The following is a 24,162-nucleotide window of genomic DNA, read 5'->3' on the forward strand; positions in this document are numbered from 1 at the left end:
GAATTAACGATAAGGCGATGCGTATAAACGTCGTAAACGCACAGCTTAGATTCCTATGGCGGCTGTGTCTTAGCGGGCGCAAAGTAATCAACATTTGAATAAACGCATCAAAAACTGCGCATTTAATAAAACAATCAATTGTTTATGGTGTTTGATTACATTTAATATGTTCCAAGTAAGTCATAAGATTAATTCATTATATAAATATTGTAAGTCTTAATTCAGCCATTTGATTGCACAACGAAATTCAAGTAGTTATCATGGTAACCAAGCCGCTATCCACGCTTGATTAGCCACAACTTATATATAGATTATATAGTATGACTATAGATTCTCAGTTTCAACTATCCCGCATACGCAGCAACAGCTTGGCAATGGTCTGAGCTCTCGACGGTGACGCATCCTTTACCAATTTGTAAAAGTGCTCCACACTGCACAACGTTTGTGGCTGCAACAATAAGTTAACAATGGCATTACTTGCATTATAAATAGGTTGTATATACGCACTATTGTTTCGGAATCTAGTTCAGCCTGCGATTTGTTGGCCAATAGCCAGAGTTTTACTGCCAGCTGGCAAAGAGGTTCTTTATCAAGATCTGCGTATCGCACAATGCGCATAAATAACTCCATGGATAGCTGTGCTTGTGTGCGCAGCTGTTGGGCAGCGCCCAAAGATTTCAGTTGCAGTAGAATGGCATCCACCACTTGACCACACAGATTATTCACCTCCACTAGGAACTTGGGATCATGACCGTAAAGTGCATCATTGGAAACCACTAAATAAAAAGTCATTAGTAGATGTACCAATAATTAATTGGCATAGCAAATGCTTACCGCCGTCGATGTGGTAGGGAAACTGTTCCAGACTTTGTACATACAGCATGTCCAGAGCATGCAAATATATGATAGTGGGCGCTGTGCTGTTCGCTTTGAAGGATCGCCTACCTACGATCTCCAGCAGCAGGCGCAGAAAATATAGGACGCCCTGCTCAGGACTGTCGGGCACTACAATCAATGTGGCGAGCATATTGCACAAATATGCGACCAGATAGCGTTCTAGGCAACGCGGTTTGCCCTCAAAATCGACAGCGACCGTGGGCAACTCGTTGACCAGTTGAAGTGCAGCTTCAAAACAGGCATCAGCTGCAAGAATAAAGTAATCTAGTTACGCATTCAATACTCAGCTAAGTCAGAAATCATACCTTGGCCTAAGCAGAGATGCCGCAGCGCTATCTGACCACAGAGCAGATACAAATCCATTTTCTGCTGAACAGCAGTAATACTAGGAATGGTAATGAAGCAGTAAGCAATGCAGGCTTTGATGAAACCCAACGATTTTGACAATTGCCGATTGGAAGAACGCATGGTTAGCTTACAGGCGGCATGCACAAGGGTTATATAGACCGCATCCAAGTTGCTAAATGTGCCGCGTGCCTCCACATAGAAGCTGAGCTGCTGCTCCAAATCTCGACCAAAATGCACTTTGTTGATGAAACCATTAATGAGCTGCGAGATTTGTCGCCGTTCATCCTCGACTGTGAGTGCACTAGAATGAAATACAAACATAAATGTATTAATTGAATCAATATAAGTTGATCTGTCTTTACTAACTTGACGGAGTCGTTTAGTATCTTTCCCAGATACATCAGCGCATTGGTAACGACAGCATCGCAAGTTTGTTCCTCGCTATTTTGACGATAGTAACTCAGTATGGATTTGCAGACTTCCACGCGCACCGATTCCTTATGAAATAGATCTAAGTAGGGCAAAAAATGCGGTTGTATAAGCAGCAACTCGATGCTACGATAGTTTTGCATGATTCTCGTCAAGATACTCTGCAGCTGACCATAGTGCTTCTCATAGGCCTTGCCGAGGCACATGCGGGTGTTCAGTTCACCTAGCAAACGATTCACCTCGTGTATCTGCAAATTATGAATAAGAAAATAAATAATATAATCTCATTTAGGCAAAACCTAGGTTTGGATTGTGAGTTTGAGGTTAATCAACAAGAAAGACTTTTGATTTTCTATTCTATAAATGGTTTGGTTGGATGATACAAATTTACCAAAAACACTATAAACAGCATTAATTTTCTAAGGGGCGTATTTGAGTTTAAGCCCTTCCGTACTGCTTAGCACTTACCGTAAAATACTGCGCTACAAAGGGTGTCCACGTCTCCACACAATTAATGTACTCATTGGGATCCGTGAGCGTGTTGATGGTTTGAAATGCGGCATTTAGAAAGGGAACACGCTGCTCCTGCAACGGAGCACAGCTACTGACACAACTGCCCAGCGGTCGCAGCAACTGAGATTTTGAAATGCCGGGTGTGCCGCAGTTATTGATAAGCTCCAAAAACTCATGAGCATGCGAGGCAATGAACTCGCCTTTGGAAGAGTTGAGTATGGATAAAAGTACAGCACCGCTAAAATGTTCAAGAAATGCAAGAATAAACTAGCTAGTTGCAACGTAAATAAATTAACTTACTTGTTCTTAAGCTGTTTACACTCGCTAAGCATTTCTTCGGCATACACTTCGCTCTTGTGCATGAGACACTGCAGCATGAAGTCCAGAGCAGGCGCATAAAGTTGTAAATAGGCGGTGGCCGTGATTATCTCTGGATGCAAGTTGTAGCGGGCCACTAAGCGGAAAATCTGTAAAAGAAAAGAATTAGAAAGTTGTCAAAAAGTAGAGTTGATAGACGTACCTGTGGATACATGATAAAGAAGTCGTTGAAGTTGTCTCGTATGTAAAATTTGCTGGATGTAACAGGAGCTCCGACGCGTACCAAGTAGCAACGCACATAGCTGGAGACCAAAGGATCTGCAATGCCACGCAATTGACTCGTCAGCCGGAGTAGCAGTTGTTCAGTTTCTTGTTGCGATGATGTTAGAAACTCATAGCATTTAAATATGGCCATTTCGAGATAAAGCCGCGGCAACAACTCTTGAATCGAGGCTATCTTATAGAACCAATTCTGACAAGTATCGCGTGCTGCTTCGCGTTCTCGCTGCAGTGTCACAGCCGATGCTCCCGGTGCACCTGCTGCCTTGGCACGTAGTCGCTCGTAGACGAGCTTGCCAAAGACATCTAAGATGTCGGTGATGAGAACATATTGACTGGGATAGAAGTGCAAGACGCTCGTGTCCGACAGCATTTTAGCACATTGTATGGCTATCTTGAGGGCCTTGACTCGCTGATCACTGTGCCAGGACTGTATAAGCTCCTGCTTCAGCTGATCGAACCGTTGTATATACTCCTGCTGCGTTAGATCCATCATGTGACGCATACTGCCATCATCGAAGTGATCCAGCTGCTCCAGACGATACTTGACCTTGTCAGCAACGACTGTTTGCGCTTTGACTGTAGCGAAAGACTTGTTAACTCCATAATTAACAATGCGTATTCAGTAAACTTACAGTTCTCGCCGCCGCCTTCCGAGCTACTGGTGCATAGAAAACTCGTGGAGAGCGATAGCTTCTCATTAGTGGTGAAACGATTTAAAATTCCCAGGCGACGCGTACTCCAGTTCAGCGTGTTATCCTCAGGATCAACTGCATTACTGCGTTTGGATTTGAGTGTCTAAAATATTAAGAATGATCATTTTACTACAATCAAAAGAAAAAATATTCAATTTGTGCTTACATATTCACTGGCCATTTGGGTCAATGGATCGTTGAGCTCTTGCTCCTGGCGCGCAAACTTAGACAAAGGATCGGTGCCCTCGAGTGCCAAGGCCAAGCTCAGCGGATTGTTGTTTTCCAAAACCTGATAAACATTTTCACTTATTAATCACTCGTTAATTGGGATTTATTCCCTTACCGCAACACTTGCAGCCAGCTGCTTAAGCGGATGTTCCTGCGTTGCATGTCTACGTAGATGGTTTTTTGTTACTTGATAGCAGCGCGGTGCACAAGCCCTGCTCAATAATAGCTTGATTATAGACAATTATTTGTTTATATTTTCTAGACGAAACTTACCATTCCAACGACGACATGATAGCGGTGGAAAAACATCGATTACACTATCGAAACATCGATTACACTTCTGAACTTAAATTTCCTATAACAAATATCGATGTTTTTGTTCATCTATTTATAAATTAAATTCATTATTATAATTACAAAAAAAAATTAATTTATAATTGATTTACCTGTTTTCTTAAATGAATTCAGAGCCCTTTTCTTTTAAATGAGTGCATTGTTTAAATGATTTTATTTGCAACACAAAGACAGCAATTCAAATGTTCAATGTGTTATCGTTCGCAGTGAATGACAAAACAACACTGTACAAAACGAAAAGTTGGCAACGCGAGACGTCCGCGCATCTTTTTTTCCCTTAATTATTTCTTGATATAAAAATTGTGTTTTTCTTCATTAACGATGTCAAAAACGACAAATAAACTGCTGAAAAACACATGCCGGGTGTGCGGCAAATACGCGAGCTTTAAAAAATCGTTTAAAATCTTCGACAAGGCCAACAAAAAAATTCTTGGCAACTTAGAGACGCTGACGGGACTGCGGGTAAATTACAAGAAAAAAAATGCGCTCACACGAAAGTATTGTTTGACGCTTATTAAAAAATGAGTGTTTCCTTCGTTAAATTTTTGCAGTTGGAAAGCTTCATTGGGCTCCCGGAACTAATGTGCGAGTGCTGCAACATAGAATTGACAACGGCCATCAGATTCCGCGACCGTTGTATCAGTGCACAACGTGATCTGCTTGATGGAATGAGCAAACAGCAGTTGAATGACATACCAGAGCGATACAAAGCACTCATCATGGGCGCCGATGCATTGCCATCGCAAACGCGTCGTGGACGTCATGCTGTCGACCCCGAGTCGGATGCCGAAGGCGAAGTCAATCCAGATGGCAGCCAAGCGGAGGAGGAGTTCATCAAATATGCCCCGGAAGAAAGTGGTTCAATTGGTAAAATCAAATATGAGATAGATCAGGACATAGCGGACATCATTGAACATGACGGCGATGAGGATGACACGATAGTCGAGGAGGATGCACAATACGAATGTCTAATGGCCGACGATGATGGCAATGTGGTGAAGATTGAGGGCATGGCTGATCAGTTGATTGTCCCCGACCCCACAGAAGTCTATCTTTACGACTCGGATGACGAGGTGGCTGTGCTGGATAATGTATTGGACGATGAGTATGAGCACGAAACGGTTGTTAAGAAGTCGAGTCTGCCACCAAAGCCAAAGATCAAAGCTGATGATCCACGTCGTCGTGGCGCCGGAGGCGTCTATATTTGCGATCAGTGCGGCAATCACATCAAGGGACGCATGGCATTCGAGTTGCACTGTCGTCGTCATCGTGGTGAAAAGGATTTCCAGTGCGAGTAAGTTTGCTCTGCTTTTTACTAAAGAATCATATTAATTGATTCGACTTCTTTTTCCTAGAATCTGTGACAAATGCTTTTGCACTACGTCAGAATTGAAGCGCCACATGCGCAAGCACACTGGAGAGCGTCCCTTTGCCTGCCAGTATTGTGGACGCTGCTTCTCCGACTACACAACCCGAGTGAAGCACGAGCGCACGCACACCAACGAGCGGCCTTATGCGTGTGGCACTTGTGGCAAGGCCTTCACTACTGGGTACATCCTTAAGAACCACATGCTAACACATTCCGGCTTGCGATCATATAGGTGAGTATTTAAATTTTAGAAATATACCTTTAAAAGGGTATTAAAACTGGGTAACAAGGATAATATATAACAGGCGGAAAAATGAGATATTCCAAGAGGCTCCGTCCCTTCAAACAACTAGATCAGATTATAAGAGATTATATACATACTATACACACATTCTGTGGAGCGATAAGAAAGTACAGTTGGAATGGTCACACTAAATCGTTCTGTTTGCCCCCACACCCGTCCGTATGATCTACTAGATCTTAGAGACTGTTGATTGTCTCGTGTATATTGTATATATATTTTTTAAATAGAAGAGCACAATATATAGGCGACTTATGATAATTTGGATATTAAAATGGTTAATTGGATCATAAAATTATTCAACAAAAATGTGATAAGAAAGTACAGTTGTTACGGTCACACTGAATTGTTGGCTGGGTGTTTGACAGTTGAGCACTCTCGATTGAAGCAAACATTGCTTGTAGATTTGTATCTGGTTTTTATCGTTCTTTTTTGTAGATGTGATCTGTGCGACAAGTCGTTTATGCTGCCGACCCATTTAAGCACACATATGCGCACCGGTGTCCATAAGCGAACTGTGGAAAAGTATCAATTGAAGCAGCAAATGCAACACGATCCGGCTCATCAGCTTAAATTGGAAATGGACGAAGAAAGCTTGCACATTCAAGATTAAAAGCTAAAAAAACATACGTTTCTACTGAAATTGTACACTTATCATTTAAGATATTGGAGCATACTTACTATACGACATATAGATAAAAATAAAAATTATTAAAACACTTTAATTGGGTATATACATTTATTTAGAGAATTTGTATATATAGGAGAAATAAAGGGGCGAGAAATGATTTATAATACGAAAAATTACAAATATGCTTACATTAGGCATTTTGTGTTTTACAACACTGGAATGTGTAGCTTGTCAACGTCAACGTGTGAATGGTACACACTGAAAACACAGCTGGAGTTAAAACAAGAAAAAAAACCAATTATCGGACTAAATACTTGTTTATTTCTAAAAATCTCAAAATGCTTAAAAATATGTGCCGAGTGTGTGGCAGATACGCAGCGTACAAGAGATCCATACGCATCTTTGATAACCCAAATATACTTTGGAAGCTGCAAGTTCTCACAGGCATCATTGTAAGTAATCAATTTTTTTACAGTTTTGTAAGGTCATTAAAAATAATTTATCCAGTTAGAAAATGTGGAATGTTTACCGGACCTTATATGTATTTGCTGTCAAACGGAGTTACGTGAAGCAATCCGATTTCGTGACCGAGTCTTTGGAGCACAACATGAGCTGCTGGCTGGATTAACAGAGGAGCAGTTGGAACAAATACCCGCGGAATACAAAGAAGCCATATTGGAGTTCAGCCAAAGAGAAACAAATAATGATGATTCGGATGATGATTCCGTATCTAAGATTATTGATATGCAAGGGGAGCAAGTAGACGTCATCACTGAAGCGGATCACAAAGAGGAGGAAACATTTGAAGAAAACGAGCATTTAAAACAGGATGATTTAATGGAGTACAACATTGTCATAGACGATGAACTAGTCAAGGAGGAGATAGCAGCAGCATCAACAGTAGAAGATGATCAACACGTGGAAATAATAGAGGAGGAACAACCATTTACAATTGTTGTTCAAGAAGAGGGCAGAGATCAGGAAAATGTGAATTATATTTTGCCCGATAGAGAATCGGACGAGGATTGTGCGATGCTAGACCGAGTGCTAAGCGACGAGATTGCAGACACACAGCATGTAAATGCAGTTAAGAAAAAACCAGGACGAAAGCGTGTCGGCAGCCTGATCTTCATTTGCGACGAGTGTGGCAATCATATAACTGGACGAATGGCCTTCGATCTGCATTGCCGGCGACATCGTGGAGACAAGCAATTTGAATGCGAGTGAGTTGATAAACGCTCTTTAATGCAATTGAAGTACTTCATGTTAAATTTTAGCATTTGTCGCGATCGCTTTTGTACCAACTCGGAGCTGAAGCGCCACATGCGAAGACATACGGGAGAGCGTCCCTTTGCCTGCCAGTATTGCGAGCGTTGTTTCACAGATTATAGCACCAGAGTCAAGCACGAGCGCACGCACACCAATGAGCGACCGTATGGATGCCAAAGTTGTGGCAAGGCCTTCACCACCGCCTATATTCTCAAGAACCACATGCTAATACATTCCGGCGAGCGAGCCTTTAGGTAAGCTCTGTTTGTCAACTGATTTGTAAGCTTATTCTAACTTTTTTCCATTGCAGCTGCGAGTTGTGCAACAAAACATTTATTCGCCAAACGCATCTGGTTACGCATTATAGGTCCAGCGCCCATAAGCGAAACATGGAGCGTCAGCAGCAGGAATTTAAAAGTTGATTACATTGTGGATAGGGCATAGAATCTGTTGTATTAAATATGGACTTTTTGCGGTATTTCGTTTAGCTGTTGTGAATTGCATCTAAGATATAAAGCTAGCAAACCAGAATATGTATTTTTTGTTTGTGTCTTGTAGCTGTAGCTACTCTCGACTCTCATTTTATAAGTATTTTTAATTTTTTAAATGTTTGTCGATTGCGTGTATCTAATTTTTGTGGAATTTAGCCATAATTCCCAAAAAAAAAAGTCAAAGAATAGTCCAGTGATAGTATATGATATCAAGACAACGTGTAATATAAATTAACTTTCTTCTTGTGTCATAGAACCGATATCTGAACATACATATATATAGATGCCTCCTAAAAACACTTTATTTATTTATTCTTAGGCATCGAATTGTGTCTGACACCAAAATACTTAGACTAAAAATTGCACAATAATGTTGTTGTTCTTAAGTTACGTCAACAGTAGCTATTAATTGAACCTGTGGATCTTCGTTAGAATCATAAAGTGAGACAATATCAGCTGTCGTTTGTAGTTCATTCGTCTTAAACGGCTGCAGTTGCTCAGCACTGGATTTCTCCAAATTATGCTTGTGGGTATTCGAGCGATAATGTGTTTTTAAGTGCGTTGGACGCGAGAATGCGCGATCGCACAAATCGCATCTGTAAAACGGACAATAGCTTTAAAGTAATCTTTATATGAGATATAGTTATTGTACATGCCTAAACATCCGTTCTCCAGTATGAACCAGCATATGGTTTTTGAGTATGTAGGAGTTGGTGAAAGTCTTGCCACATTGGGCACATGCAAATGGCCGCTCATTGGTATGGGTTCGTTCGTGACGCAGTCGACCACTATAGTTGACGTAGGTGCGTTCGCAGTAACGACAGGGAAAGTTGCGATCCCCCGTGTGCATCACTAGATGACCTTTAAGCTCGCCGGCTGAGAAAAAACGTGCAGGACACTGCCTAAAAGATGAACAATATTAATAAATAGTAAAGCCTTTTATTCAATACTTCAGCTTACTCGCATTGAAAGGGTCGAATGCCGCTGTGTTTGCGCAGATGGCGATCAAAGGCAGATTTTCCCGTCACGTTGTTTCCACACTGATCACAGAAGAAAACTGGCAGCTTTTGCTTAGTGCGGGGCTGCTTTAAGATTGTCGCTTTCATTAGACGTGAGCGTGATCGTAATTTTCCCTTTGTGGGTGGCACATAGAGCTCCTCCTCCTCCGACACAGTAAGGTCAAGTCTGTTATCATTTTCGGTCTGGTTTGGGGGCTCCAAATGATCGATGTCGTCGTCAATTGCATTACATTTTGGTTGCTCTACTTTAATAAGCACTTCAACAGGACTTAATGGCGCTTCATCTTCCACATATTGCATCCGACTTCTCGTGCTGCGGCGCATACAAATAACCCTTGTGGATGCTCCAGACTCGGATTCCATTAACTTTGTGGGCTTCCATCGTTTGTGGTTAAGCAAGCAGCGGCGACGAAACTCTATGGCACAGTGCAAATCCTCTAAGCAGCTATTGCAAATCACATCGGGCAAGTCGGGTTTGGACTCCAGCTGTCGTTAAATTAATTCATTAATTAATACATCATTATAATTTTCATTGACTTACAAAAACACCGGTAAGAAGTTTTATTTGGCGCACCAATTTTCGTGCACTCTTCTCAAAGAGTTTGGTTACTTCATTAGTGTCAATAGCACAGATGCGACATATGTTTTGTAGCATTGTGTGCACAAAATATCTTTTAGATAAATGCAATCTTTAACTGTAAACAAAACAGCTATCACCCTCTCACTGAAGCGCCTGGCATTCACCCAGAGACGCCAACAGGTTGTTGCCGCAGCTCAACACTGGCTCAAAAATTGAACAAACTGTTCCCAATTGCATTCAATCAAAAAGGAAAAAATTTGTTTCTCAAATACCAAAAGACAGTTAGTTTTATTGTGGGCATATAATTAATTCATTTTAATATACAAACTTGCGCATTAGGAATACAATTTGTTAAACGAAAATGTATAACTATTTCTATTTTCTATCAACTATTATATTTTCTATGTAAATACAAAAAAAAAAAAAAACTTAAAAATTAATACGTCCAATACAAATAAATATATACAAAATATACCGATTAATTAATTTTCGCAGTTTCGTTTTTACAAGAAAGTGTTACTTCTTAATGGGAACACCTTTTGCAATCTGAAGATTGAACAAAATTGAACAAACTGTTCCCTTCAATCAAAATTGAACTGAACAGCTTGACAAAAGCTGAATGATTTCTTTGTATTGAACTGTTATTGCTTGACAAAAGCTGAATGATTTCTTTGTATTGAACAGTTATTGCTTGACAAAAGCTGAATGATATAAAAAGTGCGTTAAAATTGAAAGAAAATAAAATAATTAAAATTGATTTATAAATCTATCTGTATATAGTATTTTAACATTATGTATGCAATCTAAGATATTTCTAATGCATCTTGATGCTTATTGACGTTCAGCTTGTGCGTGTTGGAACGAAAATGAGTGGTAAGATGAGTTTTACGCTGAAAGGAACGATCACAAAGCTCGCATCTGGAAGTCAAAATGAAGCTTGTACTCAGAAAATGAATGAAATAATATTACCTACCTGAAAAGACGTTCACCCGTGTGCACCAGCATATGGTTCTTGAGAATGTAGGCATTGGTGAAAGCCTTTCCGCACTCCGTACACACAAATGGACGCTCATTGGTGTGAAGTCTTTCGTGCTTCAGTCGGCCCATATAGCTGACATATCGGCGATCACAATATCGACATGGATACGGTCGGTCACCAGTGTGGGTGAGACCATGTGATCGCAGTTCAGCTGCCGTCAAGAAACGGGCCTCGCATTTCCTACGCAAATGTATTTCGATATTCCATTAGATCGAGTGTAATTTATGTGCATCTACAATTAAATGTAAATGTAATCTTACTCGCAGCCAAAGGGACGTTCTCCGGTATGTTTGCGTATGTGGCGCTCAAAAGAGGCTTTTGTTTTCACGTGTGTTCCGCACAGCTCGCAAATGTAGATGGCAGTCTCCTGATTCGCTTTCAGGAGTTTCTGGTGAGGCTGTGTGGAATGTTCGATATTTTGTTGGTTAGGAATATGTTTTTCATCACTATCGTCGTCTTCAATGTCTTCATTGTCGTCTATGTCGTAGGTCTCGATATCTTTATGTACTTGCATCCAATTCAAGTCGAGATGATCGTACTCCTGAGCTGTTTCATCATTGATCAAATGTTTGTGTATCCTCGTTTCTCTAATTAAAACTTGCACGGTTTGCTGTGGTTCCTCATCTGAATCGCTGTCTAAGTATAGCTCATTGCATTTCTGAGGGAGTTTTGGTACAGGGCTTTTTCTTAAACTCTCCTGCTCACTTAAGGACGAATCCTCATTGACTTCAATTGATGGATGCCATTTCTTTTGCGTTTTGATGCAAAGCCGCCGAAAAGCCATGGACAACTTAAGGTCAGCTTGACAGCAAAAGCAAATGGAGATGGGAGCATTTTCTAAAGCACTCAACTAGTACTTATATTAAAAAATTTGTGTTTGTAACTTTCACTTCCGTTAATAATTACCCGCAATCCAGTTAGCATTTGAATGTGCCCCAGTAACTTCCTGTTGCTCGGTTCAAATAGATTTTTACTTTTATCACAAACATTGCTTTTTCCGCAGATGCGACACATTCTCAGCAGCATATCTCTAAACTGAACACGCCGCACAATATTGTAATTTGAAACTCATCAAAATGCATTTGCATGTAATATTGTCATCGAAACAGCTGCGCTGACAGTCACACAAAAGCGGCAACACGCCCACGGACAGAATTTGCCCGCTAAGCTTTTAACGCTTATTCAAAATTCAAAAATGAGTAAATGGTTGTTTGGGGTATTTAAATAACCAATAATTTTATTGCACTGTATATTTTGTTTTGGGAGATTTGTTGTTAATACTACTGCTTGATGATTTTGAGAATTGAACAGATGGCGAAGATCATTATATTCTATGCCTGGGAGCTGTTGTTGTCCTCATATGCCTTGATCTGATTGTGTTTTAGCTGCAAATCCTTGTGGAACAGTATCTCATGACGTAATGAATCCGCCCGTTCGCGCACGATCTTTAGATCCAGCAGTTCCAGACGCCGCTTCTCAATGAGCACACGATAACGATGAAGTTCCAGTTGTCGCTGTCGCAATGTTGGCAAAACGCAGTTGGCACTTCCATTGGATGCTGACTTGTTGCTGCTATTAACCCTGGAGCTATTGCCACCAGCACCAGCAATCGAAGATCCCACTGTCTTTTTATTGCGACGCTTAAACTTTGCATTGTCAGTTGTCGTCGCTGCTGCTGTTTCTGGTTGACTATATGTCGAAGTGCTCTCGTGCACAACTCTGGCTCTAGACATTTTGCCGATCCTTGAGGTTTTCAATAGAGGAATACGCAACTCGATCGAACCGGAACAACACGAGTCGCTGTCGTCCGGCAAGCATAAGCGATGGGCAAACGTGGGCGCCACTTCACGCACCACAGCTGTTTGATAAGGTGGAAAAAAGCACGTCTCCAATTTGATATCGCCAGCGGGATCTTTAGACGCTTCCTTACTGCTGTGTTGATCCTTGAGCGACCCGTCTGATGGCTTGTAGCGCAGTGCTAAACTGGGTGAGGCCTGAATGCGTAGCCGATCGAACAAACGATGCCAGTAGCCCAATACACGAGCTCTTCGCTTGGATGCCACATCGCTCGTTTCATTTATAGCTTTCTTGTCATCAGTTGAAGCTTTACTTTGACTGGCCTGTTCGTGCTCCAAATTGTCTGGCAATAGGAGACGATAGTTGACAACCGAATCAAAGACTTCCTCCTCTTCCTCGCCCACTTTCCACATCACGCGACGACTGCTGCTCGATTGCGATTCCAAAACATTATGCACTGCAAATGGATATTAAGTTGAGTGAAGTCACGCTCTCAAATAATTAAAACTTACCAGACATTTGTTTCTTCTCCATTGCAAAATAATGATGCAGATGCGTGAGATCTTCTTGGTGTTGAATGTTCAAAATGAAGCCAATGGAAATCTAAAGCAACAAATGTGTGTGTCGTGTATTTTTTCCCTGTTTTTTTTCTTTATTAAATGTAACAAAACTATTTACCCTATAAGATTGTATACTATAATAGCGAAGCCTACTGCAATGCTATTTAGAGAGAAAAAGTCATGGCTTAATTTTTTTTTTTTTGTTCTTTAATTGGTATTTTTCATCAAGTGTATATAATTTGTCGTAAAATCTTATTTTTGGTTTGTTATAACTAAATTGTGTTACATTCTTTGGTTATTCGACTTTCGACTAGCGCATTTTAAAAATGTATGTTAACATTTTGCATTTCAACAGAAAATTTATATAAATATTATACAATTAAAGTTGTCAACATAAGGTTAGTTCTTTGTAGTTTTAATGGGTTCGCTTGCACTACACCTAATTGATAATTGGATGAGAGGAGGATGATAGCATGAGATTTTCCTTCTGACTAGAGGTTGAAATGAAAGAGAAAGCCTGAATTGGTATCCCCAATGTTGCATTTTGACTAGCATTGGATTTGAATTGCATTGAAATAGCATTGGATTTGCTTTACATAGTGTCTAAGAATAGTGTGTTTTACTTTCGGGTTTGTTCTATTTGTCTTACATTTTCTATTTGGTTTTATGCTAGATTTATATAAAGTACATTTCATTAAAGTACACACATTGCCTTTTGAAATTTCATGAAATATTTCTTTTTAACTGCTTTCGTTTGAACATTAAAATTGTAACTATTGTTTTATTTGTTTTCTTTACTTTGCTTAATATTTGCTTTTTTACATTAATATTTTTTAATCTGTCCAAGGAATGAAGATAATTTGTGTTTTGTTTTGATTTCACTTGGACATGTATATAATTTTATGCATTTTATACAAAAAAAAATTGTCTTACAAATGTGAAAATTATTCAAGTTCATAATTTTTGTTGTTGTTCTCCTTGTTGTTGTTGTAGTTGTCTTGTTATATTGGTTCCAATTGATGCTTAGATGTTAACAAATTTCTTTAATATAAAACCGTTAGAAGTATACATTTACTATACACAAGTAGAGATGCATATATTAATGTATATACTATATATCTATATATATTTGGCTTTGGGGACCATTTCATATCTCAATTCTCATTATTCAATTGTTTAAAGTTTTTAGTTTTTATTTTATTATATTGCTAATCTCTGTTTTGGTTTTTTCTTTTAGTTAAGTAAGTAGTTAATGTATAAATGTCTCGTCTTGCAGTTTTTGCTTGTATGTTACTAATCATAAGTTACTGGACGACACAGTGAAAAAACGAAGACAATGGCATACCACACCTCGGTCAAATAGAGCGCGATCTGCAGCGTGCCAAGGCAATATTCTAGACGCAGCTTGTAGGTCTGCAAGAGCAGCAGATACGACACGCCCAGAAAGCAGGGGGCGGTCAAAAAGACCGACAGTATGGCAGTCCAACCTATATGCATCGAAACAAAATAGAGAGAGAGAGAAAGAGAGAAGAGAATGAGAGATTATTTAATGAATATAGAAATACACAACATTGATATTGATAACAACTATAATTAGATATATCTGTCTACCTCGCTCGGCCAGCGTTCCCTTGCGTCCCATTATCAAACGCAACGTTTCTAGCACAATAAAACTTATCATGACGGCCGAGTCCTGGGCTAGCGAGTGGCCAGTGTAGCTGAGATTGATCGCTTTCAGCAAGCCCATCGCCATTTCACAGCAGGCAAACATGCCAAAGTAGAAGCTATTCAGATAGATTAACACCTCGTAGTTCATACTGGGATTTGGCTTCTTTGGCACAAGCGGCGGCGGACGTTTTGGAGGCATTTTAACTAGGTTTTACTTGTAACTAACTCGCGATGTGATTTGCAAACTCAGTGTAGTATCATCATCACTCTGTGGATCCCGGCAATGATCGCACAATGCGCAATGCGATCGTTGCTTACGTTGGGCGCTATATTTTTAGACTGACGACCATAATAATAATGTAGACCTGCTGTGTTGGCCATTGCCTCAGTCGTTGTTGCTCATTTGTTGTTGCATTTCGTTTAAATTGAATTATGTGCTGTTGGTCGTTGTCGCCTTTCGGTGCTTAAAATCTCTTTCACAGCCGCCAGCCGTGTAGCTCAATTCATTTGGTCAGGGATGCCAAACGAATGACCTGCCGACAACTATATGAAATACACTACTAATTAAGTCCTTGCATGACTGACTGACAAACAGATGGAACTATCATCTGGAATGGAACTGTATCTGGATGGAACTAACTACGAGCATGCCATTTGTACACAGTATAACAATTCATCATGGACGCAGTTCTCGAAAGTTTTGACAAGAAGCGGTTTAATTTAATCATTACATGCAGCATATTTTAAAATTTTGCTCTTGGTATTCTACGTCTAGCTGGCCTAATCAAAGTAGCCGTTGGTCCCGTATATATTACACTTGAATTAGAAGTGTACATTGCACCGTTGATGAGCAGCGACAACGATGCCAACCGATGCTGCTGAGGTTGCTGCACATAGACAGACTACTTATGCGGCAAGTGTGGTTGTAGTTGCAGTTGTATGTGCATATAATTTTAGATCATTATAGGCGTATAAAAATACACCAACAACGAGCGAGTCCGAGTAGCGATGGCTCGGACAAAAGAATGCGCTCTGAATTCAAATCAAATGCCGCTTTTAATCGAAACGGACGAGTCGCGTCGGATCGCATCGCAGCGCATTAAATTGCGCGCTTGTGTTGTGCAGTGTAATCGTGTAATATATACAACTTATATAAAATAGATATCTATAAAATATAAAAAGTTTGACGTCTTTACCAACCTCGTTAGAAAAGCGTTTTTTACGGTTTCTTTGTGGATTTTTTGTTGTTTTCCTCTTTGGTGTTTTGGATATTTCCTTCGGGTTGTTGTGGTGTTTATTTTGTGGTGGACTGACTGCAGGAATACGCCAGCGTATTGTTTGGTTGTTCATCTAATTTATCGATTCGCATCTATCCTTTAAGTTAAGTGTGTATTTTACGTGGGCTTATGTGAATGATTCCATTTGGCTTAGCCAACGTCAAAGTCGCTCAATTTGAATGAAAACTGCTTGACATAGTTATGCCAAAAGTTGCGTTGTCGTCGTCGTATTATTACAGCCTCAGATGCAACTTCGGGTTCAGCTACAGCGACGACAGCTCCTGGTTGAAGTAATGCTGCCGCTGCTGCTGTTGGCATCTTCGACTTGGGCAACGACGTGGCAACGTTGATCAACTGCTAGGTGTATGTTACGGGTCGACACATTGTACAAATGAATATGCTGGCGTAGACTAGTTCAGTACCTTGGAGGATGATCATTAAGGCACTCAGAAGAATTTCGAGTTTGAGAACAAAAGTTTGAAAACAACACAAATAGATAACAATAGCGAGACTGGGCAGTGTTAATATTACGGATGCGGTCGCTTGCCAGCCTGTGTGTGAAAGAAGAAATCGACAGAAATGAGACATTAATTAGTATCTATATATATGCCAAGAGAATGTCTACTTAATATTGGCCCTATCCCAACTAATTTCTAAATAAAAACCAGCAAGATTTCATATCGTCCACCTTTATGACATTATATATATTAATGATTTAATTGTTTAGTTGAGAGTATATATAACGCAAAAATACCTTTTTATATTTTTTTAATTGAATAATTCAACCTAATTAAATGTGTTATTTCTACCATTGCCTCTGCTTTCATAATGAATTTTATGATGAGCAAACAATTAATATAATTTTTTTTTTGCAAATTAGAATAACTTTTTTTTACGGTATTTACAATTTTTTAATTTCTGGGTAAACAACTTTCGATAAAATGAAGTTTTTTTTTTCAATTTATTTTATTCTTTGAAAAACTCTCGTGACGAACTTATATTCTTTAACTATGTATATGCAAAAATAGATATTTTCTATAAACGAAAGTTAATTTCATAATTTTTTAATTTTTGAGCTTCAACTGTAATAGAACAAATATCAAAATAATCTATACATATCCATGAAAGATAAGATTCAACATTAAATATCATATCTGTTTTTACTTTGAAAGAAATTAATTGATGTGTGTAATAAAAAATTGAACTTGAGTTATTTCATCTGCTGCAATTAAATGATTCAATTGAATAGCAATATTTTTGCTTTCATTTAAGTGATGAATTTTATGAAGAGGTTCGGTTAGAATTCAACACATAATGAATATGTATACAAGCACACACAAACATATGCAAGATACATATGCAAGCGAAAATTACGCATACGCCATGTTGATAGTGAAAGCGTTTTTAGAATGGGCGAGGTTACGGACTATGAGGGGGAGGGAGGGAGGCATGCTGATACCAACAATGACGACGACATTGTCGCGCCATGGAGACCGCGGCAAATAATTCGAGGATGTCATCATAGCAGCCTCATCCACCTCCAACAGAACAGAAGAGAACAATCAAAGCAGCCTCTACTCAACACTCAACTGTTGAGTTTGTTTGCTCCTATGGCTTACAGCTCATTAAGTAAACAAATACAAAATAGTGGCCACATATGCTTAAAAGTATTTATATATGCGTGGGTCTTTCTTTTTATTCGCTTTACTCACCTCGATCGCTGAGGCTGCTTTTGCGACCAAAGACAATGCGCAGCGTTTCGATGATGCACAGCGAGAGCAAAATGGTTGCCTCACGTGACAGAACGTTTTCGCCGTAATTCAGATTGATTGCCTTTAGCACCCCGACTCCCACTTCAAAGGCGGCGTACATGCCAAAATAAAATGAGTTCAAATACATGAGTATCTCATATATAAGGCTGGCGTTCATGTTGCTTGTGTTGTTGTTGCTGTTCCTTTTACTGTTGTTGTTGTTGTTGGTGTTACTGCTGTCTCAAGTTAGGGCAGCTTGTGTGCCCTACGTTGATTTGTTGTCACCGCAGCGGCAGCTTGAAGCAGCAGCACCGCTCTATTGGAGCGTTGTTCGCTTTTAAAGTTCTTCTTCAGGCAGCAGCAGGTGGCTCACACACACACGCCCATACATGCTTGCATCTATTTGTATGCTTGTGTCAATGTATTTGTATTTGAGGGTGAGCAGGGTTGGGGTTGCTCTTGCCTTACGTTAATGGCGCTCAGCTCTTGGTGTATTTTTAATTATGTCTGCCCATATGTATATTTACTTTATCGCTGCTGCTGCTGTTGTTGTTGCTATTATTGTTCTTCTTGTTGTTGTGGTTACTCGTCTGCCGTTGTCATGGGAGTCTCCTTTCTTCTTGTTGTGGTGGCAATACAATGACTAAATGTCTATATATTTGCCTGTATGCGTGCGTATGTACGTTTGCATTAAATATATGCGTGGATATTGTTGAAAAATAACGATGGCGCTTATATAAATTCCAAATTACTATTTGCTGCTACTTCGCTCTTTCTCATTCTAGCACACACACACATCACAACAACATTGCCGCGTAACTTTTTGACCCACACAAAGAACACAACTACTTCGAAACGAATTGACACTTCATACACACATTACAGTCTCGCTATGGGACCCTATTTGGGTTTTCACGTAAATAAATTACAAATTTTTGGCTTTTACGGTACTATGTTGTACCAAAAGGGGCTGCACATGTGGAGTGTGGCTATACAGCTGTATAGCTGTTACTGCTGCCCTGGACAGCATAACACTGACACCAAAACTGTTATGTAGCCCTGGAAATGTCAGTTGCTTGTTATCGTTAACGTATTTTGCAAAGTCGAGTTATCCACTAAATTGGATATTGTCGATCAAAGTAAATTGTTAAGCAAAAGTAGCGTTAATTACTGTTTGTTTAAGTAAAAAGTTTAATAATTTTAAACAGTTCGATTGTCGATATTCTGTATGGAGTATTTTTGGAGTATTTCGATAATATTTTTTCTTGTCCAAATCACCATTTGAATTATGCATTTAAATTAACTTAACCTTTATTAATATTTTACGTAATATTTTCAATTATATTTATTATTTGTTTTCAGCTATTAGTCTGACGCTTTTGCGATCGAATACATTACCGCGTTTGTACTTCATGTTATTAGAGGACAGCGTGAGGAGCAGTTTCGCTTGCCTTTGTATTTTTCAACACTGGAATTATCGGTCAACCGCCTCACCACTATCGATAATTCGCGAAAAAACAAAATAAATAGAAAAGAAACATGCCCGCCGATCAAATTCAATATTCTGAGAAGTATTTCGATGACAAATTTGAGTACAGGTAAAGTTAATCATCTGTTGCACGATGGGCAATTGATTAATTCTGTATTTTACATTTGAAGGCATGTTATCCTACCGCCCGATTTGGCCAAACACGTACCCAAGTCCCACCTGATGACGGAGACCGAATGGCGCAATTTGGGTGTCCAGCAAAGTCCTGGTTGGGTGCACTACATGATGCATGCCCCAGAGCCACACGTTATCCTATTTCGCCGCAAGCGTCAGGATGAGGAGGAAACACCAACGTTGCAAACGACCAGCACTACAAACAATGTTAACGTATGCGCTTAGTTCAAACAAAAACAGTTCGTTATAGACAGTATTTGATAAGATTGAGATTTAGCCATCAGTTACCTTGATGTAAAATAGATTTACACTAACATATATGATGATATATTGGTAGCCCTTAGCACTTGCATTTAAAATAGTTCTCATAATGTTTTATTACCTTAAAATAAATGTAAAACATATGTACGCCAAAGTGTACAGATTAAAAGCATAGACTAACAAATTCGTTGGCTCAGCCAAATTGGCTAATGGTAACAACGCCATATCGCTGGCGTTAGATGATCTGACCAACTCTCGTAGCGCAGATGGTCACAGTTCTTTTTCGCATAATACTCCATGGCGTACAGTGAGATCAACATGCCGTTGCCCAATATGAGCGAGAACCACAGGAATATATTACCCAGTGTTTTTGGTGCACTGCGCATAAGAAACACCAGCGCCACGCCCACAACGCCGAAGAACACAAACATAACGGGGAAGAAGACTTGCAGAGCAAATCCCAAAACTTGTTCGTGGACCAACGCCGAGATCATGAACACCAGCAGCGAGGCAGCAACCTTGGAGCCCTTAAAGATGTGGGTATAAACATCGCGGTAAACATATTCGTAGAGCCAATCGTGCACAACCACATTCCAGTTGCGATAGTAGCCGTCGTATGTGTGCGAAGTCCACCAATCCTTGTAGAACATGCGATCGCCGAAGCGCAACAGTTCGGACGTAAAGTTTAGCCACGAATGCAGTATCATATAGAAGCCACAGAGGAAGATTACGGCACTAGGCAGCATCATGCCAAAAAGTTTGACAATCAATTGGGACGCACCCAGTGTTTCCTTGCCAAACTGTCCGAAATGCTCGTGAATATGCCGCTCATGGATGAAGGCATAGAGAAAGGCCACAGCCACAATCTCGAGGAGACGGCTCACCGCAAACTTCCAGCGTATGTGAGCAGTGCGTGGATAACTATCGCGATAGATAAGCGTGGGTGCGAACAGGAAGTAGACATAGCAATGCAGAGGCGGAACATAGGGGCGACCACTTCCCGCTGTCTGCGCTATGTCGCTTTCGTCATCCAACTTTTGCTTGCCCCGCAGTACGCGTTCGGCATTGAAGCGTACGAAAGCGTGCATCTTCATTAGCAGACGCGTGCTCTCGAGGAGTAAGACGCAGGCGCTGACAAAGGGCAGCCGAAACTTCAAGCAGAGCGATGTGGAGACATAGCCAAAGACCAGCTGGGCGCTGATGTACATGATGAGGCAGCTATGGGACCAGAAGCGTTGCAGTGAAGCTGTTCAAGGAAAGAGCAAAGATTAGTAATGGATAAAGGTGATTCTTTAAAATGTTTACCGTGTGCTTGCAGCTTAGCACGCACTAGCGCCCAGCCTTGGAATGCAAAGTAGAGCGCCAGGACAAAGACATGCTCCAGCAGCCAGACACCCATCACCCAATGCAGACGCTTAAGGCCACCACGAAAAGTGCCCAGGCCCAAGTTGATGCGACCCTCGACAAAGTAGTCATAGAACACAACGTTCAGCAGAAACATGACCAGAATAATGTAGAAGATGTGATAGATGGTGCGCATGTGTTCCACCTGTAGCAGCGCCGTTAAAAATGATTCGCGCGCCACAAACACTTTATCCGGTAATTGACGTCGTCTTTGTTTTGGTTGCTCACTTTGTTGTTGTTGGGGCTGTTGTTTTGGTTGCTGCTGCGCTGGCGTCGTTTTCTCATTTTGGACATCCGCTGGCCAATTTTGATTATCAGTGACGTCAGGGTTTGTTGTGACTTGGGGTTTGCGATTGTGCCAAGTGGATGTCGCATTGTTACCTCTCTCCTTGTGCTTGTCAAAGTGACGAAATTCGTGGGCCCGCAACTCCTGCTGTCGCATGTCCTGCAGCACATCCTCAATCATGCACGAGATGCGCTGATCAAATTCAGCCAACATTTTTGATTGAAATATTTGCAGTTTGTCACGCACAAATTGCAATTGCTCGGTGCAGGATTCTCGCCTTGCGCTTGACTCTTCCTTCGCCATGGCCGCGACTTTATACGACACTTTATCTTTATATAGCGACTATTAATTTCTAATTGTGCTTGACCAGCTGCTCGACCGACGTGCAAATCAACAATGTAAGCAGTGCACTTTGCTGCTGTCTGTTGTTGCCTCTGTAGGCGACTGCACGAGATGATAACGGCTCTCGGGGTCAGAGGCGCAGATGTAGGGGACACAACAATACTGCTTAGCGCATTGCTTGTCAACTACGCCTCTGTCCTTTGCCAAAAAGCGCTCTCTTCAACGCGTGCTCTCTTGGCTCTCTGGCTCTCTTGGTGTCGTCGTCGTGCAAAGTGCGTCGTCGTTGCCTCAGTTGTTGTTGTTGCTGGCGAAATAGTTTAGCTTTAAGTACATTACAATTGTAGAACAAATTATACTGCCTGCTCGCGCCTTAATCGGATCCGATTAGCTGTCAACGGCACTTGAGTCTTAATCAATGCGACTCGCACATGTTCCTATGCCTATGGTACTGATAAGCATTTATTGTTGTTCATTGGCCCCGATGTAAGCGGGTACACTTGCACTCGCCTTCTCAGCATTACATACATGCATACATAAATATGCATGTGAACAAGTACAATGTTATACTTACTTATGTGTATGAGTAGGTATGTGTCATTTGGCGGGAACATTTTCTCAGTGAACACAAGGTTACTACGTAGTACTACTTTCTGCAAGTGGGAAGGGAAAGTTTCACAACCACACTACAGTATGTCAATAGATAAGTGGGTGATTTCCTCAGCGATTCATAAACCCGCGTAGACTATAATTAATGCGTAATACGTTATAGCGCTTTCATCGTTAAAATGCTATAATCGCAAATGCATTTCTTTTTAAAATATATTACACATATTTTTTGTGGAATTTACGTAAAATGGAATTCGTGTTTTTATTCAAGAATTCTGCAGATCCAAACAAAAAAAATATTTTTTCTGGATAGCTAATTTGCGGTAACTCCAATTTTCCAACGACCACTAAAATGTCGATAATTCGAAAGTTTCGTAAAAAAAATAAATTACCAAAAATTGATATTTTGTGCCGCACAGAATTTGAGCCAAAATGTTGCAGGACTTATCGTTCTGTTTATTTGTGTGTGTGCGAGTATGTGTGCCATATTTAATTGCAAATATTTATGTATGCACACATATAAAAAAAAAAAACAAATACGCACACATAAACCAAATGTTTTGATAACGAAAAATGAGCTAAAATTAAAGCTCATGGCTAAAACGTCCTCGCAGGATGCATGTTAATGTGAGTGTGTATTTGTCTATGTTATGCGTGCGTGTGAGTGTGTATGCGTGTGCGAGAGCGTTTTGTATGTGGTTGTGTGGAAAATATTATTAATGCTGTGCAGACGCAATAACCAAAAATATTTATTATTTATGCGGAATAAACAGCCAGCGGTAGCAGAGCACACAAAATATGAAATTAATGCAAAAATGACAAAAGCAGCGCTCAAAAGAGAGCCCAAAATAAAGAGCATATACATATGTATTGTATATATGTATGTACATATGTATGTACGTTCTATATGAATATGGGAATAATGAATGCCGCCAGCTCAACTACAGCAAAACATAAAAGTCAAACTCAGGCCCAGCGAAATATTCATAAAGAGCAGCAAAAACGAGCTAACATTATGCAGGGAGATCTGCCAGATATCACTACATATAAAAAGGCATTTTTATTGCCCCCAAAAAAGAAAGACAGTGAAAGCAGGACAACGAACAGCAAAAACAAAAACTAAAAGAGAAACGGGAGAAAAAAATAGCAACAAAAATAATATGCGACCGCATAAAAATCTATATAATTCATAAACCCACACACAAACACAACGACAAAAGCAGGAACAAACACGTACGCCGCGCTTGGCGGCCATATTGGGTCATAAAAAGCATGCACACACACACATTGTGAGGAAAGTATAAATGCCTGACCACAGACCAACAACAAGAACAGCAACAGCAACAGTAACACCAACAACAACAACAGCAACAGCAACTTGGGAGCAAAAGTGACAGCCGCAGCAGAAAAAATTTTATGACGCAAAACTTTGTGAAGCAGAAACATATAAAAAGTGTTGCATATTTTCAGGCGGCAACATAGAAAATTGTCCCATAGCTGTCTGCATGTGTATGAGTAAGGTTGTATGTGTGTACAAGTGTATGTGCCACTTTCATGGTGAGCTTTTGTTGTTTTATAGGCGCACAGCGTTGTGCTGTGTTGCGGAAAGGAGAAGAGAAAAAATGGCGCAGTTTTGTAATTTGCTAAAAAGGCACATAAAAAGCAGTCGCAAAGCTAGCGAAATGTACATAAGCCACAAATAATGTGCGTCCATTACAAGTCTGTGCACTGTTAGCAAAATGTAATGCGTTAGAGAATAAATTTATTAGGCTTAAAACTAAAGTTTT

At 40.2% G+C, this 24,162-nt stretch overlaps 10 protein-coding genes across 12 annotated transcripts; 3 read left to right on the forward strand and 7 right to left on the reverse strand.

Annotated features, from left to right (window-relative positions):
- Positions 1-147: 147 nt before the first annotated feature.
- Positions 148-4,082, reverse strand: LOC132787106 (VPS35 endosomal protein sorting factor-like). Its single transcript, XM_060793996.1, has 12 exons — positions 3,981-4,082; positions 3,823-3,919; positions 3,646-3,768; positions 3,420-3,582; positions 2,708-3,363; positions 2,488-2,654; positions 2,143-2,425; positions 1,612-1,922; positions 1,203-1,546; positions 835-1,143; positions 508-776; positions 148-448 (listed from the first exon to the last, which is right to left on the reverse strand). The coding sequence occupies exons 1-12, from the start codon at positions 3,995-3,997 to the stop codon at positions 341-343; spliced, it is 2,847 nt and encodes a 948-aa protein (XP_060649979.1). The 5' UTR covers positions 3,998-4,082; the 3' UTR covers positions 148-340.
- Positions 4,083-4,276: 194 nt separating this feature from the next.
- Positions 4,277-6,456, forward strand: LOC132787109 (transcription factor Ouib). Of its 2 annotated transcripts, none has more exons than XM_060794000.1 (4): positions 4,277-4,523; positions 4,613-5,355; positions 5,417-5,662; positions 6,170-6,456. In XM_060794000.1, exons 1-4 carry the CDS (start codon positions 4,383-4,385, stop codon positions 6,342-6,344), a joined length of 1,305 nt encoding a protein of 434 aa, XP_060649983.1. In that variant the 5' UTR covers positions 4,277-4,382; the 3' UTR covers positions 6,345-6,456. The 2 variants fall into 2 exon arrangements, with proteins under 2 accessions (XP_060649983.1, XP_060649984.1); XM_060794001.1 differs by having other exon boundaries at positions 6,136-6,273.
- A 139-nt stretch (positions 6,457-6,595) lies between these two features.
- On the forward strand, positions 6,596-9,627 carry LOC132787110 (transcription factor Ouib-like). Its single transcript, XM_060794002.1, has 4 exons — positions 6,596-6,814; positions 6,870-7,585; positions 7,640-7,885; positions 7,942-9,627. Exons 1-4 carry the CDS (start codon positions 6,611-6,613, stop codon positions 8,051-8,053), a joined length of 1,278 nt encoding a protein of 425 aa, XP_060649985.1. The 5' UTR covers positions 6,596-6,610; the 3' UTR covers positions 8,054-9,627.
- Positions 8,505-9,869, reverse strand: LOC132787111 (transcription factor Ouib). Its single transcript, XM_060794003.1, has 4 exons — positions 9,683-9,869; positions 9,083-9,627; positions 8,779-9,024; positions 8,505-8,718 (listed from the first exon to the last, which is right to left on the reverse strand). The coding sequence occupies exons 1-4, from the start codon at positions 9,794-9,796 to the stop codon at positions 8,505-8,507; spliced, it is 1,119 nt and encodes a 372-aa protein (XP_060649986.1). The 5' UTR covers positions 9,797-9,869.
- A 301-nt stretch (positions 9,870-10,170) lies between these two features.
- On the reverse strand, positions 10,171-11,875 carry LOC132784321 (transcription factor Ouib-like). 2 transcript variants are annotated; one of them, XM_060789856.1, is made up of 4 exons: positions 11,667-11,875; positions 11,021-11,157; positions 10,695-10,940; positions 10,171-10,639 (listed from the first exon to the last, which is right to left on the reverse strand). In XM_060789856.1, the coding sequence occupies exons 1-4, from the start codon at positions 11,784-11,786 to the stop codon at positions 10,525-10,527; spliced, it is 618 nt and encodes a 205-aa protein (XP_060645839.1). In that variant the 5' UTR covers positions 11,787-11,875; the 3' UTR covers positions 10,171-10,524. The 2 variants fall into 2 exon arrangements, with proteins under 2 accessions (XP_060645839.1, XP_060645838.1); XM_060789855.1 differs by having other exon boundaries at positions 11,021-11,610.
- A 102-nt stretch (positions 11,876-11,977) lies between these two features.
- On the reverse strand, positions 11,978-13,231 carry LOC132784322 (uncharacterized). Its single transcript, XM_060789857.1, has 2 exons — positions 13,070-13,231; positions 11,978-13,014 (listed from the first exon to the last, which is right to left on the reverse strand). The coding sequence occupies exons 1-2, from the start codon at positions 13,089-13,091 to the stop codon at positions 12,092-12,094; spliced, it is 945 nt and encodes a 314-aa protein (XP_060645840.1). The 5' UTR covers positions 13,092-13,231; the 3' UTR covers positions 11,978-12,091.
- An 85-nt stretch (positions 13,232-13,316) lies between these two features.
- On the reverse strand, positions 13,317-15,158 carry LOC132784323 (transmembrane protein 216). Its single transcript, XM_060789859.1, has 2 exons — positions 14,729-15,158; positions 13,317-14,604 (listed from the first exon to the last, which is right to left on the reverse strand). The coding sequence occupies exons 1-2, from the start codon at positions 14,982-14,984 to the stop codon at positions 14,411-14,413; spliced, it is 450 nt and encodes a 149-aa protein (XP_060645842.1). The 5' UTR covers positions 14,985-15,158; the 3' UTR covers positions 13,317-14,410.
- Positions 14,467-18,832, reverse strand: LOC132784324 (uncharacterized). The gene is made up of 3 exons (XM_060789860.1): positions 17,775-18,832; positions 15,986-16,613; positions 14,467-14,604 (listed from the first exon to the last, which is right to left on the reverse strand). Exons 1-2 carry the CDS (start codon positions 17,989-17,991, stop codon positions 16,420-16,422), a joined length of 411 nt encoding a protein of 136 aa, XP_060645843.1. The 5' UTR covers positions 17,992-18,832; the 3' UTR covers positions 14,467-14,604; positions 15,986-16,419.
- Positions 18,833-19,296: 464 nt separating this feature from the next.
- On the forward strand, positions 19,297-19,906 carry LOC132784325 (cyclin-dependent kinases regulatory subunit). Its single transcript, XM_060789861.1, has 2 exons — positions 19,297-19,411; positions 19,473-19,906. Exons 1-2 carry the CDS (start codon positions 19,353-19,355, stop codon positions 19,699-19,701), a joined length of 288 nt encoding a protein of 95 aa, XP_060645844.1. The 5' UTR covers positions 19,297-19,352; the 3' UTR covers positions 19,702-19,906.
- Positions 19,836-21,831, reverse strand: LOC132784320 (sterol O-acyltransferase 1). The gene is made up of 2 exons (XM_060789854.1): positions 21,043-21,831; positions 19,836-20,983 (listed from the first exon to the last, which is right to left on the reverse strand). The coding sequence occupies exons 1-2, from the start codon at positions 21,728-21,730 to the stop codon at positions 19,944-19,946; spliced, it is 1,728 nt and encodes a 575-aa protein (XP_060645837.1). The 5' UTR covers positions 21,731-21,831; the 3' UTR covers positions 19,836-19,943.
- Between the last annotated feature and the right edge of the window lie 2,331 nt (positions 21,832-24,162).

The sequence above is a fragment of the Drosophila nasuta genome, chromosome 2R, assembly GCF_023558535.2.
Source record: "Drosophila nasuta strain 15112-1781.00 chromosome 2R, ASM2355853v1, whole genome shotgun sequence".
NCBI classification, from domain to species: Eukaryota; Metazoa; Arthropoda; class Insecta; order Diptera; family Drosophilidae; genus Drosophila; species Drosophila nasuta.

Excerpts from the sequence above, each read along its gene's own strand:
- LOC132787106 (XM_060793996.1), bottom strand. Across the intron at positions 3,364-3,419 it reads GGAAGGCGGCGGCGAGAACT|TCAAAGCGCAAACAGTCGTT; the intron begins GTAAGTTTACTG and ends CTTTCGCTACAG. Across the intron at positions 1,144-1,202 it reads GCATCTCTGCTTAGGCCAAG|CTGATGCCTGTTTTGAAGCT; the intron begins GTATGATTTCTG and ends TTATTCTTGCAG.
- LOC132787109 (XM_060794000.1), top strand. The coding sequence starts at position 4,383 with ATGTCAAAAACGACAAATAAACTGCTGAAAAACACATGCCGGGTGTGC. Across the intron at positions 5,356-5,416 it reads GAAAAGGATTTCCAGTGCGA|AATCTGTGACAAATGCTTTT; the intron begins GTAAGTTTGCTC and ends TCTTTTTCCTAG. Across the intron at positions 5,663-6,169 it reads TCCGGCTTGCGATCATATAG|ATGTGATCTGTGCGACAAGT; the intron begins GTGAGTATTTAA and ends TCTTTTTTGTAG.
- LOC132787110 (XM_060794002.1), top strand. The coding sequence starts at position 6,611 with ATGGTACACACTGAAAACACAGCTGGAGTTAAAACAAGAAAAAAAACC. Across the intron at positions 6,815-6,869 it reads AAGTTCTCACAGGCATCATT|TTAGAAAATGTGGAATGTTT; the intron begins GTAAGTAATCAA and ends TAATTTATCCAG. Across the intron at positions 7,586-7,639 it reads GACAAGCAATTTGAATGCGA|CATTTGTCGCGATCGCTTTT; the intron begins GTGAGTTGATAA and ends GTTAAATTTTAG.
- LOC132787111 (XM_060794003.1), bottom strand. The coding sequence starts at position 9,796 with ATGCTACAAAACATATGTCGCATCTGTGCTATTGACACTAATGAAGTA. Across the intron at positions 9,025-9,082 it reads ATTCGACCCTTTCAATGCGA|GCAGTGTCCTGCACGTTTTT; the intron begins GTAAGCTGAAGT and ends TTCATCTTTTAG. Across the intron at positions 8,719-8,778 it reads ACTGGAGAACGGATGTTTAG|ATGCGATTTGTGCGATCGCG; the intron begins GCATGTACAATA and ends TCCGTTTTACAG.
- LOC132784321 (XM_060789855.1), bottom strand. The coding sequence starts at position 11,786 with ATGCTGCTGAGAATGTGTCGCATCTGCGGAAAAAGCAATGTTTGTGAT. Across the intron at positions 11,611-11,666 it reads AAATGCTAACTGGATTGCGG|TTGAGTGCTTTAGAAAATGC; the intron begins GTAATTATTAAC and ends TATAAGTACTAG. Across the intron at positions 10,640-10,694 it reads ACGGGTGAACGTCTTTTCAG|ATGCGAGCTTTGTGATCGTT; the intron begins GTAGGTAATATT and ends TTTGACTTCCAG.
- LOC132784322 (XM_060789857.1), bottom strand. The coding sequence starts at position 13,091 with ATGGAGAAGAAACAAATGTCTG. Across the intron at positions 13,015-13,069 it reads GGAGAAGAAACAAATGTCTG|TGCATAATGTTTTGGAATCG; the intron begins GTAAGTTTTAAT and ends ATCCATTTGCAG.
- LOC132784323 (XM_060789859.1), bottom strand. The coding sequence starts at position 14,984 with ATGCCTCCAAAACGTCCGCCGCCGCTTGTGCCAAAGAAGCCAAATCCC. Across the intron at positions 14,605-14,728 it reads GGGAACGCTGGCCGAGCGAG|GTTGGACTGCCATACTGTCG; the intron begins GTAGACAGATAT and ends CGATGCATATAG.
- LOC132784324 (XM_060789860.1), bottom strand. The coding sequence starts at position 17,991 with ATGAACGCCAGCCTTATATATGAGATACTCATGTATTTGAACTCATTT. Across the intron at positions 16,614-17,774 it reads AAGCAGCCTCAGCGATCGAG|GCTGGCAAGCGACCGCATCC; the intron begins GTGAGTAAAGCG and ends TTTCACACACAG.
- LOC132784325 (XM_060789861.1), top strand. The coding sequence starts at position 19,353 with ATGCCCGCCGATCAAATTCAATATTCTGAGAAGTATTTCGATGACAAA. Across the intron at positions 19,412-19,472 it reads GATGACAAATTTGAGTACAG|GCATGTTATCCTACCGCCCG; the intron begins GTAAAGTTAATC and ends TTACATTTGAAG.
- LOC132784320 (XM_060789854.1), bottom strand. The coding sequence starts at position 21,730 with ATGGCGAAGGAAGAGTCAAGCGCAAGGCGAGAATCCTGCACCGAGCAA. Across the intron at positions 20,984-21,042 it reads TGCTAAGCTGCAAGCACACG|CTTCACTGCAACGCTTCTGG; the intron begins GTAAACATTTTA and ends TTCCTTGAACAG.